We start from the raw sequence: 14215 nt of genomic DNA on the forward strand, positions 1-14215 counted from the left end.
ATCCCCCGAACGTCTTTCTTCCTAATGACTGGGGTCTGCTCACTCCTCGAAGTAAGAGTATTGAACGGTGCCACTCTAGAGGTAGCTTTCTCAGCGTGAAGTCAAATATGTTTTGTTATTGCGTGATATTAATTTCGGAACCTTCTCGCCCCGCAGATCTGCCCTCTTTGACATCGACATTGAGGCCAGCAGGGCTGCTCCCTTGACACTGTTGATCTTGAACATTTATTTTATTTCAAAAAATAGAGTACCCAATTAATTGTTTCAAATTAAGGTACAATTTCGGGTGGAGACACCTTCCCTGAACACCATTGGTTTGGGGAGAGTGAAACCCAAGCAATAACGTGGAGATTGGGCAAACTCCACACAGTGTCCCAGAGCCTGGATCAAAACTCGGACCGCGGCGTCGGGAGTCAGTAGTGCGAACCACTGCACCACCGTGCATCGCTGCATTGAGCATTTCTGTTCCTTCCCGAGAAACTATTCTTTGACGTCGCTACCCTGAGTATGTTTTACAATGTGTGCCAAATTAGCACCACGATTATTCATCAGGAGATCGATAGGATGCTTGGCAACCAGGAGCTTTTCTTGACATTGATTGGCCTGTTGCTATGTACCTACATGAGTTTTGTCAATGATGTGCGATCCACGGGTTTATGCCTCAAAAGTCAAATCTCTGTGGCGCCAATATTGGTGTGGCTGCCTTTTCAATGCGACAGCACATAACCACAAAGTTAATGGACGGTCCGTGGACATTGGCGTTGACGTATGATATGGTGCGTATGTGCATTCGAAGTTCCGCCGCAATAGTCAGTGCAACGGCGATCGCATGATCGCCACAAACCGCCAGTTCTCAGGAAGAAGGATATTTGAGTTTCTCCTCGGCAATGGTGCGTGGGTGATGTTGTTGCCACTGCTGGCTTCATGCTCACTGGTTTTCCACAATTACTTACTTCCACGTGATATTTTCATCACTAAACTGAGTCATACTTACTGACACATTTTGACTTTGTTAGCATTTTCTACGATTGTTTTCTCCCAGTGGAAGCCAGGTCAATGAGTAGGGTATAGTATTATTTATAGTCCAGGTTGCTTGGGATACAACAAAGTAAGGGATAGAATATAGGATGAGTCTAAGCATTTTCGACCAACTCAAATATGGGACTGCTGGGACGAATCCAATGTTTGAGGGAATAAAGACTATTTTTTTGGTTTGAGTTGAGAATATGTCTGTAATTTAAAAATCGTCCAAACTGAGTGAATTTGGTGATTCGTTTTACGTGGATAATTTGAGACTCACAAGTGACAAAGTGATGGGCTAATTTTCAATTCACTTTGTTTTTACATGACAAGCCATCTAGTTCCTTCTTTCATTATTCATAACACTGTCCACTTGGCGTTGATGTACCATTTTTGCAATGTCAGATGTCCTTTATGAAGGCGCATTTCCCCATATACTTCTCAGATATATGACAGCATGTCACAACAACTGTATACGCAAGTATGTTATGATTGTTTAGAGTTAAAGTTACTATTAGCTGCGGTTCTAGCTTTTAATTCGGATTTATGTTAATTTGAAAGTGGCGATGCAATAAGGAAGGGCTGAGGCAGACACATATCCCGGCTATATAAACATCTATTGCTGTGAATAATGCAATTTATGCATTTTCTATTAACACTGATCACAATAGCACTTTCGTCAACTATATTTTTGTTTTTCAGAGAATGGATTCCTGCGTGGAAAATTTGGTGAAGCATGCTTTTAATTAAATTAAATACTTGCAGATGAGGCATTGTTCCTTTTTTTTGGTCAAGAGTCTAAATACATGGCTTATTTCAATAGAATATTTGTAACAATGCACAGAAATATAAAAACGGAGAAAATCGGCCATTAGAGCCTGCTCCGCTATTCAGCATGATCGTGGCTGATCATTGAGTCCAACACCTGATGCTGCACACCTCGCACGCTCTCCCCCCCCCCCACCCCGCCCCACTCCCCACCCCCTGGCCACAATCCCTTCATCTGTACAGCACCGAAAGCTATAAATTGAAATTACACAAAGTTTTGGGCTCAACTGGTTTCAGCCGCAGTAAATTGCACAGATGCACCATTCTCACGAGAATTTCTCCTCAACTGAGTCCGAAAATGTCCTCAATCTGTGACCCCTAGTTCTGGACACCCCCCCCCCCCCCCCGCCCACCACCTTCGGCAACATTCTTCTTGAATCTACCCTGTCCTATCCTGTTAGAATGATATAAGAACATAAGAACTAGGAGAAGGAGTAGGCCATTTGGCGCCTCGAGCCTGCTCCGCCAGTCAATGAGATCATGGCTGATCTTTTGTGGACTCAGCTCCACTTTCCGGCCGAAAACCATAACCCTTAATCCCTTTATTTTTCAAAAAAACTATCTATCTTTACCTAAAAAACATGTAATGAATGAACCTCAACTGCTTCACTGGGCAAGGAATTCCATAGATTCACAACCATTTGGGTGAAGATGTTCCTCCTAAACTCAGTCCTAAATTTACTTCCCCTGATTTTGACGCTATGTCCCCTAGTTCTGCTTTCACCCGCCAGTGGAAACAACCTGCCCACATCTATCCTATCTATTCCCTTCATAATATTAAATGTTTATATAAGATCCCTCCTCATCCTTCTAAATTCCAACGAGTACAGTCCCAGTCATAGTCCAACCCCTTCAGATCTGGAATTATCCTAGTGAATCTCCTCTGCACACCATCCAGTGCCAGTACGTCCTTTCTCAAGTACGGAGACCAAAATAGAACACAATACTCCAGGTGTAGCCTCACTAACACCTTATACAATTGCAACATAACCTCCCTAGTCTTAAACTCCATCCCTCTAGCAATGAAGGACAAAATTCCATTTGCCTTCTTAATCACCTGTTGCACCTGTAAACCCACCTTCTGTGACTCATGCACTAGCACACCCAAGTCTCTCTGCACAGCGGCATGCTTTAATATTTTTTCGTTTAAATAATAATCCCGTTTGCTGTTATTCCTACCAAAATGGATAACCTCACATTTGTCAACTTTGTATTCCATCTGCCAGACCCTAGCCCATTCACTTAACCTATCCAAATCCCTCTGCAGACTTCCAGTATCCTCTGCACTTTTCGTTTTACCACTCATCTTAGTTTCATCTGCAAACTTGGACACATTGACCTTGGTCCCCAATTCCAAATCATCTATGTAAATTATGAACAATTGTGGGCCCAACACGGATCCCTGAGGGACACCACTAGCTACTGATTGCCAACCAGAGAAACACCCATTAATCCCCACTCTTTGCTTTCTATTAATTAACCAATACTCTATCCATGCTACTACTTTACCCTTAATGCCATGCATCTTTATCTTATGCAGCAACCTTTTGTGTGGCACCTTGTCAAAGGCTTTCTGGAAATCCAGATATACCACATCCATCGGCTCCACGATATCTACTGCACTGGTAATGTCCTCAAAAAATTCCACTAAATTAGTTAGGCACAACCTGCCCTTTATGAACCCATGCTGCGTCTGTCCAATGGGACAATTTCTATCCAGATGCCTCGCTATTTCTTCCTTGACTCTGAGATCTGCTTTCACTCTTCAAAACTCAAATGCATACAATCCTAATTGAGTGAGGCCATCCTACTGCGACAGACCCGCCATTCCATGCAACAGCATGGGAAACCTTCTTTGCACTCCCTCCATTATAAGAACATCCTTCCTCAGATAATGACGACAAATCTGCACACAATTCGTAGGAGTGCCTTCACAAGTGCCTTATACAATTTTCAAAAATATTTTGTTTCACTATCTTTATTGTCACAAGTCGGCTTCCAGAATTACTGCATTGAAGTTACTGTGAAAAACCCTTATGCTGCATTCCGGCACCTGTTCGAGGGAGAATTCGGCATGTCCAGATTACCTAAGGCACATATTTCCTGACATGTGAGCGGAAACCGGACCACCCGCCGCAAATACATGCAGACACAGTAGGAACGTGTATACTCCGAATAGAGAGAGACTCATGCCGGGAATCGAAACTGGAACCCTGGCGCTATGAAACCTTAGTGATAACCACTATGCCACCATGCTGTCCATTTCAGTAATGCACAGTAATGTATCCATATTCCTATACTGAATCCTCTCTCTGTAAATGCCAACTTGCCATTTGCCTTCTTTACTGCCTGCTGTTCCTGCGCACTTTTTCAGCGACCGATTCAGGAGGACACCAACATCTCGCTAAGCATCCACCTCTCTCAAGTTCCACCTTTTGAAATTATAATCTAAATCCTATTTGTGCTACTGAACGGATAACTTCACATTCATCCACATTAAACTGCGTCTGCAATTAATGTTCCCACTAACAACAGAAAAAAACACCAACTTCTTCCAATTATTAGCTTCCTGTTTACTATCTAGCTTTCGAACCATCTAAATAAACTGCCCATAATCCCATGCGCTTTAACTTTACATATTAACCTCATGTGTTTGACCTTGTAAAAACCTTACTGAAAGTCTAATTAAACTATGTTCTCCGGGTCCCCCTTGTCAACACTACCAGTTACGTCTTCACTAATTCCAGGAGGTTCGTCAAGACCCATGTTCGTTTCGTAACTCCATGCCTTATGTGCCTTATATTGCTTTACAGATGCTGTGCTGCAAAATCCTGGATAATGACTCCAGAAGGTTCACTACTTCCGAAGCTACGGTTAATGGTCTATATTTCACTTTTTCTCTCTTCCTTCCTTTTTGAATAACGGGTTACATTCGCTATCCTCAAATCTGCAGAAAAATTCCAGAGTCCAAATAATTTTGGAAAATGACCACCAATGAATCTACGATTTCTAGGGCCACTTCATTATTTACTTTGGTATAACGATTTGTCCGCCTTTAATTCCATTAATTTCTCCCAAACTATGTCGTTAGTAAATCAAATTAGCTTCAGCTTCTCTAGAAAACTTGTTTTTCTCAGAACCTTCGGTTCATTATTCAAGTTTTCCTTTAAGAAGACAGAAGTGCAGTACGAAATTACTTTCACAACCATTTCTTTGTTCAATTTCATAAATGTCCACATTTATTTTGTTTAAATAGATTTAGAGTACCCAATTCATTTTTTTTTCAATTGAGGAGCAATTTAGCGTGGCCAATCCACTAAGCTTGCACGAGGTGGGGGGAGTGGGGGGGGTGGGAAATGTGCAAACTGAACACGGACAGTGACCCAAAGCCGGGATCAAACCTGGGACCTCGGTACCGTGAGGTCGCAGTGCTAACTCACTGCGCCACCGTGTTGCCCTAATGCCCTAATTTTTGACCGTAAGAGGCCCATATTCGTTTGTATCAACCCTTGTCCCATTGAGACCTTTTACAGTCATTGTTTCAGTTGTTCGTTCGTGACTTTAACATTGTATTTTCCTCTTCCTACTCGATCCTTTGGTCTTCCTTTGCTGAATGTTGAACAATGCTCGGGTCTATTGCTTTTTCTTTCTAATTCGTTTGCCTCTGCTTTGAATGTAATGCTATCTCGATTTTCCCTTGTAAGCCATAGTTTGGCCACAGTTACCTTTACACTCTTGCACCACAGGAATAAAAATGTTTTGCGGTTAAAGTATACTGTCCTTGAATGCTTGCCACGCCCAGTCCGATGTCCTTCCTATCGGTAATCACATAGCCAGTCCGTCATAGCCAGCTCATACCTCATACCATCATAGTCACCTACATTGAGGTTCACACGTTGGTCTCAGAATTATCTGCCTCACTTTTCACATTGATAAAGAATTCGACCATATTGTTGTCACCATCCCCAAGGGGAATATATTTTCTGAAAAATATTGTGGCCTTAAATGCTTAGTTCCCATCCTTGTGCACCTTGGAGCCTTGTCTCCGGAATCCAAACTATATAATGTCACTTTACATCTCTCTGTGCAACTAAGTCGTCCATTTCATTTTTAATGTTCTGCGCATTTACGTAGAAAACCTGAATGCTGGACCACTTAATGTCCCTTGCCCCGTCCCTGCTATTTTTACAGCTTCATTATCGGATACAGCCACTTCATTTATCTGCCAAGTACTTTCTGATTCTCCTTTCTGTCTTTTTCTCTTGTTCTCGATTCCCCCTGCTCTGAATCCTTACATCAGGCCCCATCCCCCTGACATACTCATTTCAAGTGCAAGTGCTCTGGTAAGAGTCCCCACGCGCAACCCCCCCCCCCCACCCCCACCCCCACCCCACGCCGATGACACTAATCCCGGTTCCTGTCCAGGTATAACCAGTCCACATTGTAGAGGCCCCAGATCCCCAGAACAGGTTACAAGACCGCAGGAACTTTAAACCCTCCGCCTCACACCATCTCGTCAGCCGCGTATTCATCCAACACATCCTACAATTCTTCTCTGACTAGTATGTGGCACTTGTAATAATCCTGAGATCACACCCTCAGAGGCCCGACCTCACCTTTCTTCCCATCTCCCTATATTCTGCTTTGAAGGCCTCATCCTTTTTCTTAAACTATGGCCTTGGTACCGATGTACACCACTGTTACTGTCTGTTCACCTACAACAACGCTCCCCCCCCCCATGCCACCCCCACCTCCCGAATATCTCGCAACCGCTCCGAGACATTCTTGAGCCACGCACGATGGAGGCAACATTCTACCCTGGAGTCTCGTTTGAGGCCACAGAAATACCTATCTATTCCTTTTACAATTGAAACAAATCCAACTATTGCATTCCACGGCCGTTTCTCCTCTCCCATGCAGCGGTGCAAATAATTTGGCTGACGTGGCTGGGCATTAAAATAATTAAATCGTCTGTTAACTGGTGGAATAAGACCCAACTTATGACTGTTGTTATTCAATGTGTTTTGACATATTAGCATTCCTGCAGGGCAGAAGGAGTCTTCGGCCGTGCACTAACTGTCCGAAGGACCACCGTGCCATGTCTACCCTATCCAATTCCTGCACATTCTTGGACGTTAGGGCGAAATTTAACACGGCCAATCGATCTAAGCTGCACATCTTCGTCCTTTCGCAAGAAACCTGAACACCAGGAGGAAACCCAAGCAGAAGCGGGGACAACGTGTAAACTGAACATAGACAGCCGTCCAAGGACGGTATTGAACCAGGGTAAATGGCGCTGTGAGACTCCAATTTTAAGCACTGTGCTGCAGGTCCGCTGTATCACGAACAAATATTCATGGCCTTCAGGCATCAATCATCATCCTAACATGTAAGCAAGAGAAACACGATATACTGTGACAGAATGAATTTTGACACATTAGGCTGATCCTTTGACAAGACAATTTAAGTGACCGTTTGCATAATTGTGCTTCGTTGTTTATTTTTCATCAGCTGAAATGCATAAGGAAATCACAGGTAATGCAACAATAGATGTGTATACACAACAATAGACGAAGGGCTCACTGTATTTAATCTGAACTCAAAGTGTGGTTTGCCATTTATGTTGACACGTATCGACAGTTCGGCAATCATTCTGTAGTTATGCTATCCTGTTTGATGAATTGAGTTCCTTTCCCATTTTGAGATCGCACACCGGTTCTGTAGAGCACTAAAAAGAAGGTTACGAAATGTACTGCAAATTTCGTCATTATGATTTGGTGGATTTCGTCATTGCTGGTAATACATTTTTACATTATCCTGAGAACAGAACAACGAATCAAATCTCGAAGCATCACGGGCATTGGATCTTGAATTAGTTTTCATAAACAAACGTTCCTGAGAGCTTCAATGCTGCAATTTACTCAGCAAACCCTTCTAACTGTTGAAAACAACTCTAAATAACTAGGCTATCCTTGCTATTATTGTGTGAAATCCAATAAGGATAATATAGCTGCATTAAAAATTGTTTATTCCCTTTTTAAAAAAATTCGGATCCACTGACAAGCACCAAATTGTCGATATCCTTTGAATTGGTCAATAGCAGCACACCACTTGTGTGTCTATGTTTTCCGCCAGGCGTAATGACAACTAACAAACTGACGTTTTATATAATTCAGAACGTAACACTTTAAGTAGACTCTTTCTTCCAGATTTAAAGGAAGTACATACATTTTCGAGTAAGAATTCAATATTTCCACATTATTTCTAATTTCGAAATTACATATTTATCCATGAAATGTATGTCAGATATCTATAATAGTTCCTTCCTTCGATCGACGTCTCGGCAATGCAATGAATAGAGTCGCGAAAATGATTCTATGATGAGTTCAGAAAGCACAATGTGACATATCGCAAATGAAAACTACTTATCATCCATGTCAGTGAGCTACTGTTGGTGCAAAGCAAATTATGCAAACTATAATTTCAAATTAGGTTATATTAGCTTCGATATTCGGTGTATGATAATTATCGAAGGACAATTTCCAAACCGAATTGAAATTTCGTTACAGATCAACTGCTGACATTGAAATAGAAACTGTTAGAATCGAGATAAACTAATTCTTCAAATACCCGAAGCGCAACGAGGCAAAGCGGGAATTTTCCGTTCAATGTCAGTTCTTACAATCTTTCAGTTTTGGTACATTATAACAGTCAACTCTGTTCATCATTTAAATAATTGATCGATTGTTTTATTTTGTCCACCAGAAAATGTTTTCTGGTATCGACGCTAACGTCAGGCATTTTAATTTCCACGGCTTGAATTTACTCATCAATAATGGAGTCATCGTTGAACCGACAAATGCATTACTCAGTGTAAAACGCCAGTGTCTGAAATGCATTTGCATATACAATATTGCTCGGCCAGTTAAGTTTCTGCACAGTGCCAACCCTAAAAAATTTAAGCAGCCATAGAACATAGAACAGTACAGCACAGAACAGGCCCTTCGGCCCTCGATGTTGTGCCGAGCAATGATCACCCTACTTAAACCCACGTAACCCGTATACCCGTAACCCAACAATCCCCCCATTAACCTTACACTACGGGCAATTTAGCATGGCCAATCCACCTAACCCGCACATCTTTGGACTGTTGGCCATGTTTCAGCGATTGCATGACTCTGGGAAAAGCAAGCAGGGAACCATTGAAATTGAACCATGTGGCCTGCAATTGTCTTTCCGTTGCCCATTTCAGCGGTCTACTTCAAGTTGCGCAGGTCCAGTTGCACATCAGCGCGAAGTGATTCGGTATCAGTTGTGTCCCAAATGCTACCGCGCAGTATACGGCCATCAGAATTCATCCACACTAATGCCATGAACCAAAGGGATTATTCAATCACGAAGCAGTGAAATGTACTTGAGTCAACTGAAATTTAGCAAGTGAAAAATGCTTATTGTCACGAGTAGACTTCAATGAAGTTACAGTGAAAAGCCCCTAGTTCCGGCGCCTGTTCGGGGAAGCTGTTACGGGAATCGAACCGTGCTGCTGGCCTGCTTTAAGCCTGCGAGTTAGCCAGTGTGCTAAACAGCCACTTAACGTGTGTTGCTGTTGAGCAATGGCATATAAAATTGCCAGTACAACAGTTTGGTACTGTTAACACAAGATTAATTCTATCGAAGTTTTTCCATCTTTCAATCATCATAACAAACGCCTCAATTCCAAATACAAAATGAAATGCATGTTACACTGTATGAAAAAAAAATGCAAGTTCGCAATGAAGCGGTCAATATTTCGAAACGTTGCAGTGGGTATTTTACAAGGAGACTGTTGCCCCCAGGTTTTCCAATGGATTAAAAATAAATAAATCGGCCTGATTAGGCGGAGCTTTGGCATCGGAAATGCAACAGGGGACTGTAATTCACATGCTGAATAGTTATGTAATGAAAAACTGTATTTTTTCAGCATTACAGTTCATCGTAATTGATACATGTAGATTGCAGGAAACGTTATAGAGGCACATTTCGAGAGATACTGATTGACTGAAATTGATTCTCAGTACCATTCATTTGCACTCTTGCGAATATTCATTCAGTGTTTCAAAACGTGGAATCAACTCGAATAGTGCACTATTTTCTGAGTATTGATAGATTGACGGCAGCATTTTGCTCGTGCAGAATATCACTCTTGTCCCTGCTGCATAATAATAACATTCACGACTTGTGCAAATATTATTTTATCATTGATTATAGTGTACCCTCAGCATAACTAAGATGGACCAATCACCGTACAGGTTCGAAATTGGTGACTTTATGTCCACTCATGCATTAGCCATGTGCATTGCGGACAATTATCTTATCGGCCATTTATTTTCGGACCGGATCGCTTTGGGACGTTGCACTTTCGGATGAGGCTTGTAAGGCGAATGAACTGTTACCCACTATTTATGAGATGACGACCAGGCCAATATTGTAACGAAAAGAGATTTGCTAATCTCAGCATATATGTTGTCCAGTTATGGTAGATTTTCTGCAGAAAACGGTGGACAATAGTGGACATGTCGACGTACTGAATGCCAGTAAAATGCTCCATTCCAAAATTAAGTTCTGCTGCGGAATGTTGGCCATTAAATTTAAGGAAATATTCTATTGAACTGCAAATTGAAACACAGCAGACGTATCATTGTCCGTTAAGCACATACACGAGAGTATGCCATTGTGAGGAAACATGCTTATTTTACCTACGCTGTTATTCCAACGTGGACAGAGGATCATGGATTGGGAATGGGTTGGGTCAAGATTTATTTTTGGAATGGTATGAAGAGTCAAGATAAAACCACATTGCGATAAGTAAATATATCTTAACATGAACATCCACCCGAGCACAATGTATCGGCATCTCTTTCGCCGAACCTTGGAAGAGACTGGACATTTAATATACTTTTTACAATTAAGGGGCAATTGAAAGTGGCTATTCCACCTACCTTTTATACCTTTCTGTTGTAGGGATTAGAGCAACGCAGACACAAGAAAAGCATGTAGATTCCACACGTAACTTGGGGCCGGTATCGAGCGCGTGTTCTCAGCACCTTGAGGAAGCAGTGCGAACCACTGCACCAGCATGCTGAGCCACTCTATGTAAGGTTTGAAGTCTCTTTCACTCCTTTTCTGTTTTTGCACCTTTGAAACTTCCTCACCATACGTTCCCGTTTACATTTTTCATCTTGTTTTCTTTCCTTGCTGTGCTATCCAATTCTAATATTTCCTCTGATTATATGCATTGTGTGAAGCGGTAGCGAAGAGCTATCGTCAGCGGACTAATAATCCAGGGAGCCAGAATAATAATCTGTGGCCCAGGTTCGAATGCCACGAGTAATGCACGTTGTGGAATTTATACTCAATAACATATCTACAATTAAAGCCTAATGATTGTGAAACCATTGTCGTAAAAAAAAAAACACCTGGTCCACTCATGCCCCTCAGGGAAGGAAATATGCCACCCTTACCTGATCTGGTTGACATATGGTTCTGACAACGAGAGACTGCGATAGAAATGCCCACTGGAATTGTCTAGCAGGCCACTTAGTTGTATTCAAAAGCAAATAAAAAATGAACTCGGACAGACAACTAGGCACCAGAAATGATGACGGCAAAGCCAGCCCTGTTAACCCTTCAAAGATCTCCTTAGTAGCATTTGGGGCTTTGCCAAAGTTGGGAGAGCTGTCTCATAGACTAGTTTAGCAACAACCTCACAAATCATACTCACAGGTAATGCCAGTCAGAACACCTCCCAGACGACACGGTTACCAGTCATGGTATGTCCTGTATCACCGGAAGATGGAAACATCAGAGGTGATGGCACAGTGGTATACAGTCGGGAGGTTGTTGCCCTGAGAGTTGTCGACATCGTCTCTGGACCCCATGAAGACTGGCTTCAGGTTAAACATGGGCAAGGAACACGCCTGCTAATTACCACATTCCGACAATATTCAGCTGATGAATCAGTTCTCCTCGATGTTCAACTCCACTAGGAGGAAGCACTGACCTTTCAAGTGCGCAGAATATGCTCTGAGTGGCGTACGTCAATGTCCATCATCAACAGTGGCTCGGTAGTACCACCACAGAGCGCGCGGGAAGGTCGTAAAAGACATAGCTGCTCGACTGGCAGTACAGCAGGTGGTGAGAGAACTATCTGGAGGAAAAAAAACATACTTGAATTCATCCACACCAATTTGCCAGTTGCAGATGCCTTTGCCGATGACAGTATGAGTAAAGGTGCCGACCGCACCGTGCTCAATGGGATTGAGCTCGAACAGATCTAGCAACTCAAGACTCGGCATCCACGAGGCTCTGTTGGGCATTAGGAGCAGACTTGTACTCATCCAAAATATGCTACCGAATGGCTCGGAATATGTACCATTACCACCAAGCCAGAGGATCAAGCCTGCTTCATTGAAGAGTGCAGGAGAGCTTGTCAGGTACATTATCAGAAATACCAGGTGAAGCTACAACTCACGGCTATCTATGTGGCAAACAGCATAAGAAGCAAATAATAAACAGGGCTAAACGATTCCACAACTAACGCATCAAATCTAAGCAGTGCGGTCCTGCCATGAGCAGCTGTGAATAGTACCGGACTCAACTCACTGGTGGAGGAGGCACCAGAAATACCTGCATGCTCAATGATCGAGGAACCCAGAACATATGTTCAAATGACAAGGCTGTAGCATTCACAACAACAGAAGTTCCGATTGAATGATCCATCTCGGTATCCACCAGAAGTCTCCATCATGATAGATGTCGGTTTTCAGCCCATACGGTTCAATCCACGTGATATCAGGAAACCGCTGAAGGCACGAGATGCTGCATGTGCTATAAATGTCCTGAAAATCTTCCGGCAATAATAACCAATACTTGTGCTCCAGAAATGTATGCACCCATAGCCAAGCGGATCTTGTGCAACTAAAACACTAGGCATCGACACGGCACTGTGGAAAATTGCCCAGATATCACCTGAACACTAGTAACAGGAAAACCCCAAACCAGCCAATTTCCACCCTATCAAACTCCTGTCCTTCATCTGCAAACTGATGGAAGGAGTCTTCAGCAGTGCTATCAAGGGACACTTATTCGGCAATAACCTGCTCACGGACTCACAGGTTGCGTTCCGCCATGGCCGGCCAGCTCCTGACTTCATCACAGCCTTCTTTCCAACATGGAAAAAAGTATGCGTATCTGAGGAGACGTGAGGGTGACTTCCCTTGACATCAAGGCTCCATTTGACCGAGTCTGAAATCACGGAGCCGCAGCTGGCCTGCACTCTAGTGGAATCAGGGAGGAATATCTCCACCGGTTGGAGTCATACCTGGCAGAATCTAAGATGGTTTTGTTGGTTCGAGGTCAATTTACCCAAATCCAGGATATCACTGCAGGCGTTCCGCAGGGCAGTGTCCTCGGTCCAACCACCTTTCTTTAGAAGTTTCACCAGTGACCTCACTTCCATTAAAAGGTCTGAAGTGGGTATGTTTAGCGATGACTGCACAATGTTCTGAACCATTCGCAAGCCTCTGATTATGAAGCAATCCATGTCCAAATGGAGCAAGAGTTGAAAACATCCAGGCTTTTGCTGACAAATGGCAAATTACATTCGGGCCACACAATTGTCATGCAATGGACATTTTCTGCAACAGGTAAACTACCCATCTTCCCGAGACATCCAACGGCATTGCCATCGCTGAATGCCAAACAATGAACATCCTCGGGCTTACCGTTGATCAAAAACTGAACTGGGCTAGACACAAAAATAGTGTTGCCGCCAGGGCAAGTTAAACTCCAGGAATCCTACGGCGAATAACTCACCTCCAGTTCTCCTCAAAGCCTGTCTACTATCTTCGAGGCACAAGTCGAGATTGTAATGTAATACTCGCAACTTGCTTGGATGAGGGCGTCTCCAATAACACTGAAGAGGCTTAACACACCTCATGAAAAAGCAGCCTGCTTGATTGTCCATCCTACCACAAACATCAAAACCCCCCACGACCGATGAACAGTTTCAGCCGTGTGGAAGATGCGTTGCAGCAACTCACCAAGTTTTCTTCGACCACTACTATCTAGAAAGACAAGAGTAGCTGATACCTGCTAAGTCACCATCTGCAGGTTCCCCCCAAGCCACTCACCACCCTGCTTGGAAATATATCGCTGTCCCTTCACTGTCGTTGGGACAAAATTCTGGATCTCCCTCCCTAATGTGCAACTCATCGCCACCTTCAGAAGGGAAAACTGCAGATGCAATAAATACTGGCCTAATCAACGACATCCACATCCAAAAATGCATTTTTACTTTGTTTTAGAACTTCTTAATTTCGAAGATTGT

The 14215-nt window shown here is 43.0% G+C and overlaps 1 protein-coding gene across 1 annotated transcript in view; it reads left to right on the plus strand.

The window, feature by feature from the left end:
* Positions 1-14215, plus strand: part of LOC119976526 (centromere protein F-like) — a 430490-nt gene that overhangs the window by 193841 nt on the left and 222434 nt on the right. The window contains exons 10-12 of the mRNA XM_038817079.1: positions 1723-1749; positions 7360-7383; positions 8058-8084. Of these exons, the coding sequence (XP_038673007.1) occupies positions 1723-1749; positions 7360-7383; positions 8058-8084 (78 nt within the window). The remainder of the gene's footprint in view (positions 1-1722; positions 1750-7359; positions 7384-8057; positions 8085-14215) is intronic.

Source organism: Scyliorhinus canicula, chromosome 13 (assembly GCF_902713615.1).
Source record: "Scyliorhinus canicula chromosome 13, sScyCan1.1, whole genome shotgun sequence".
Taxonomy (NCBI): Eukaryota; Metazoa; Chordata; class Chondrichthyes; order Carcharhiniformes; family Scyliorhinidae; genus Scyliorhinus; species Scyliorhinus canicula.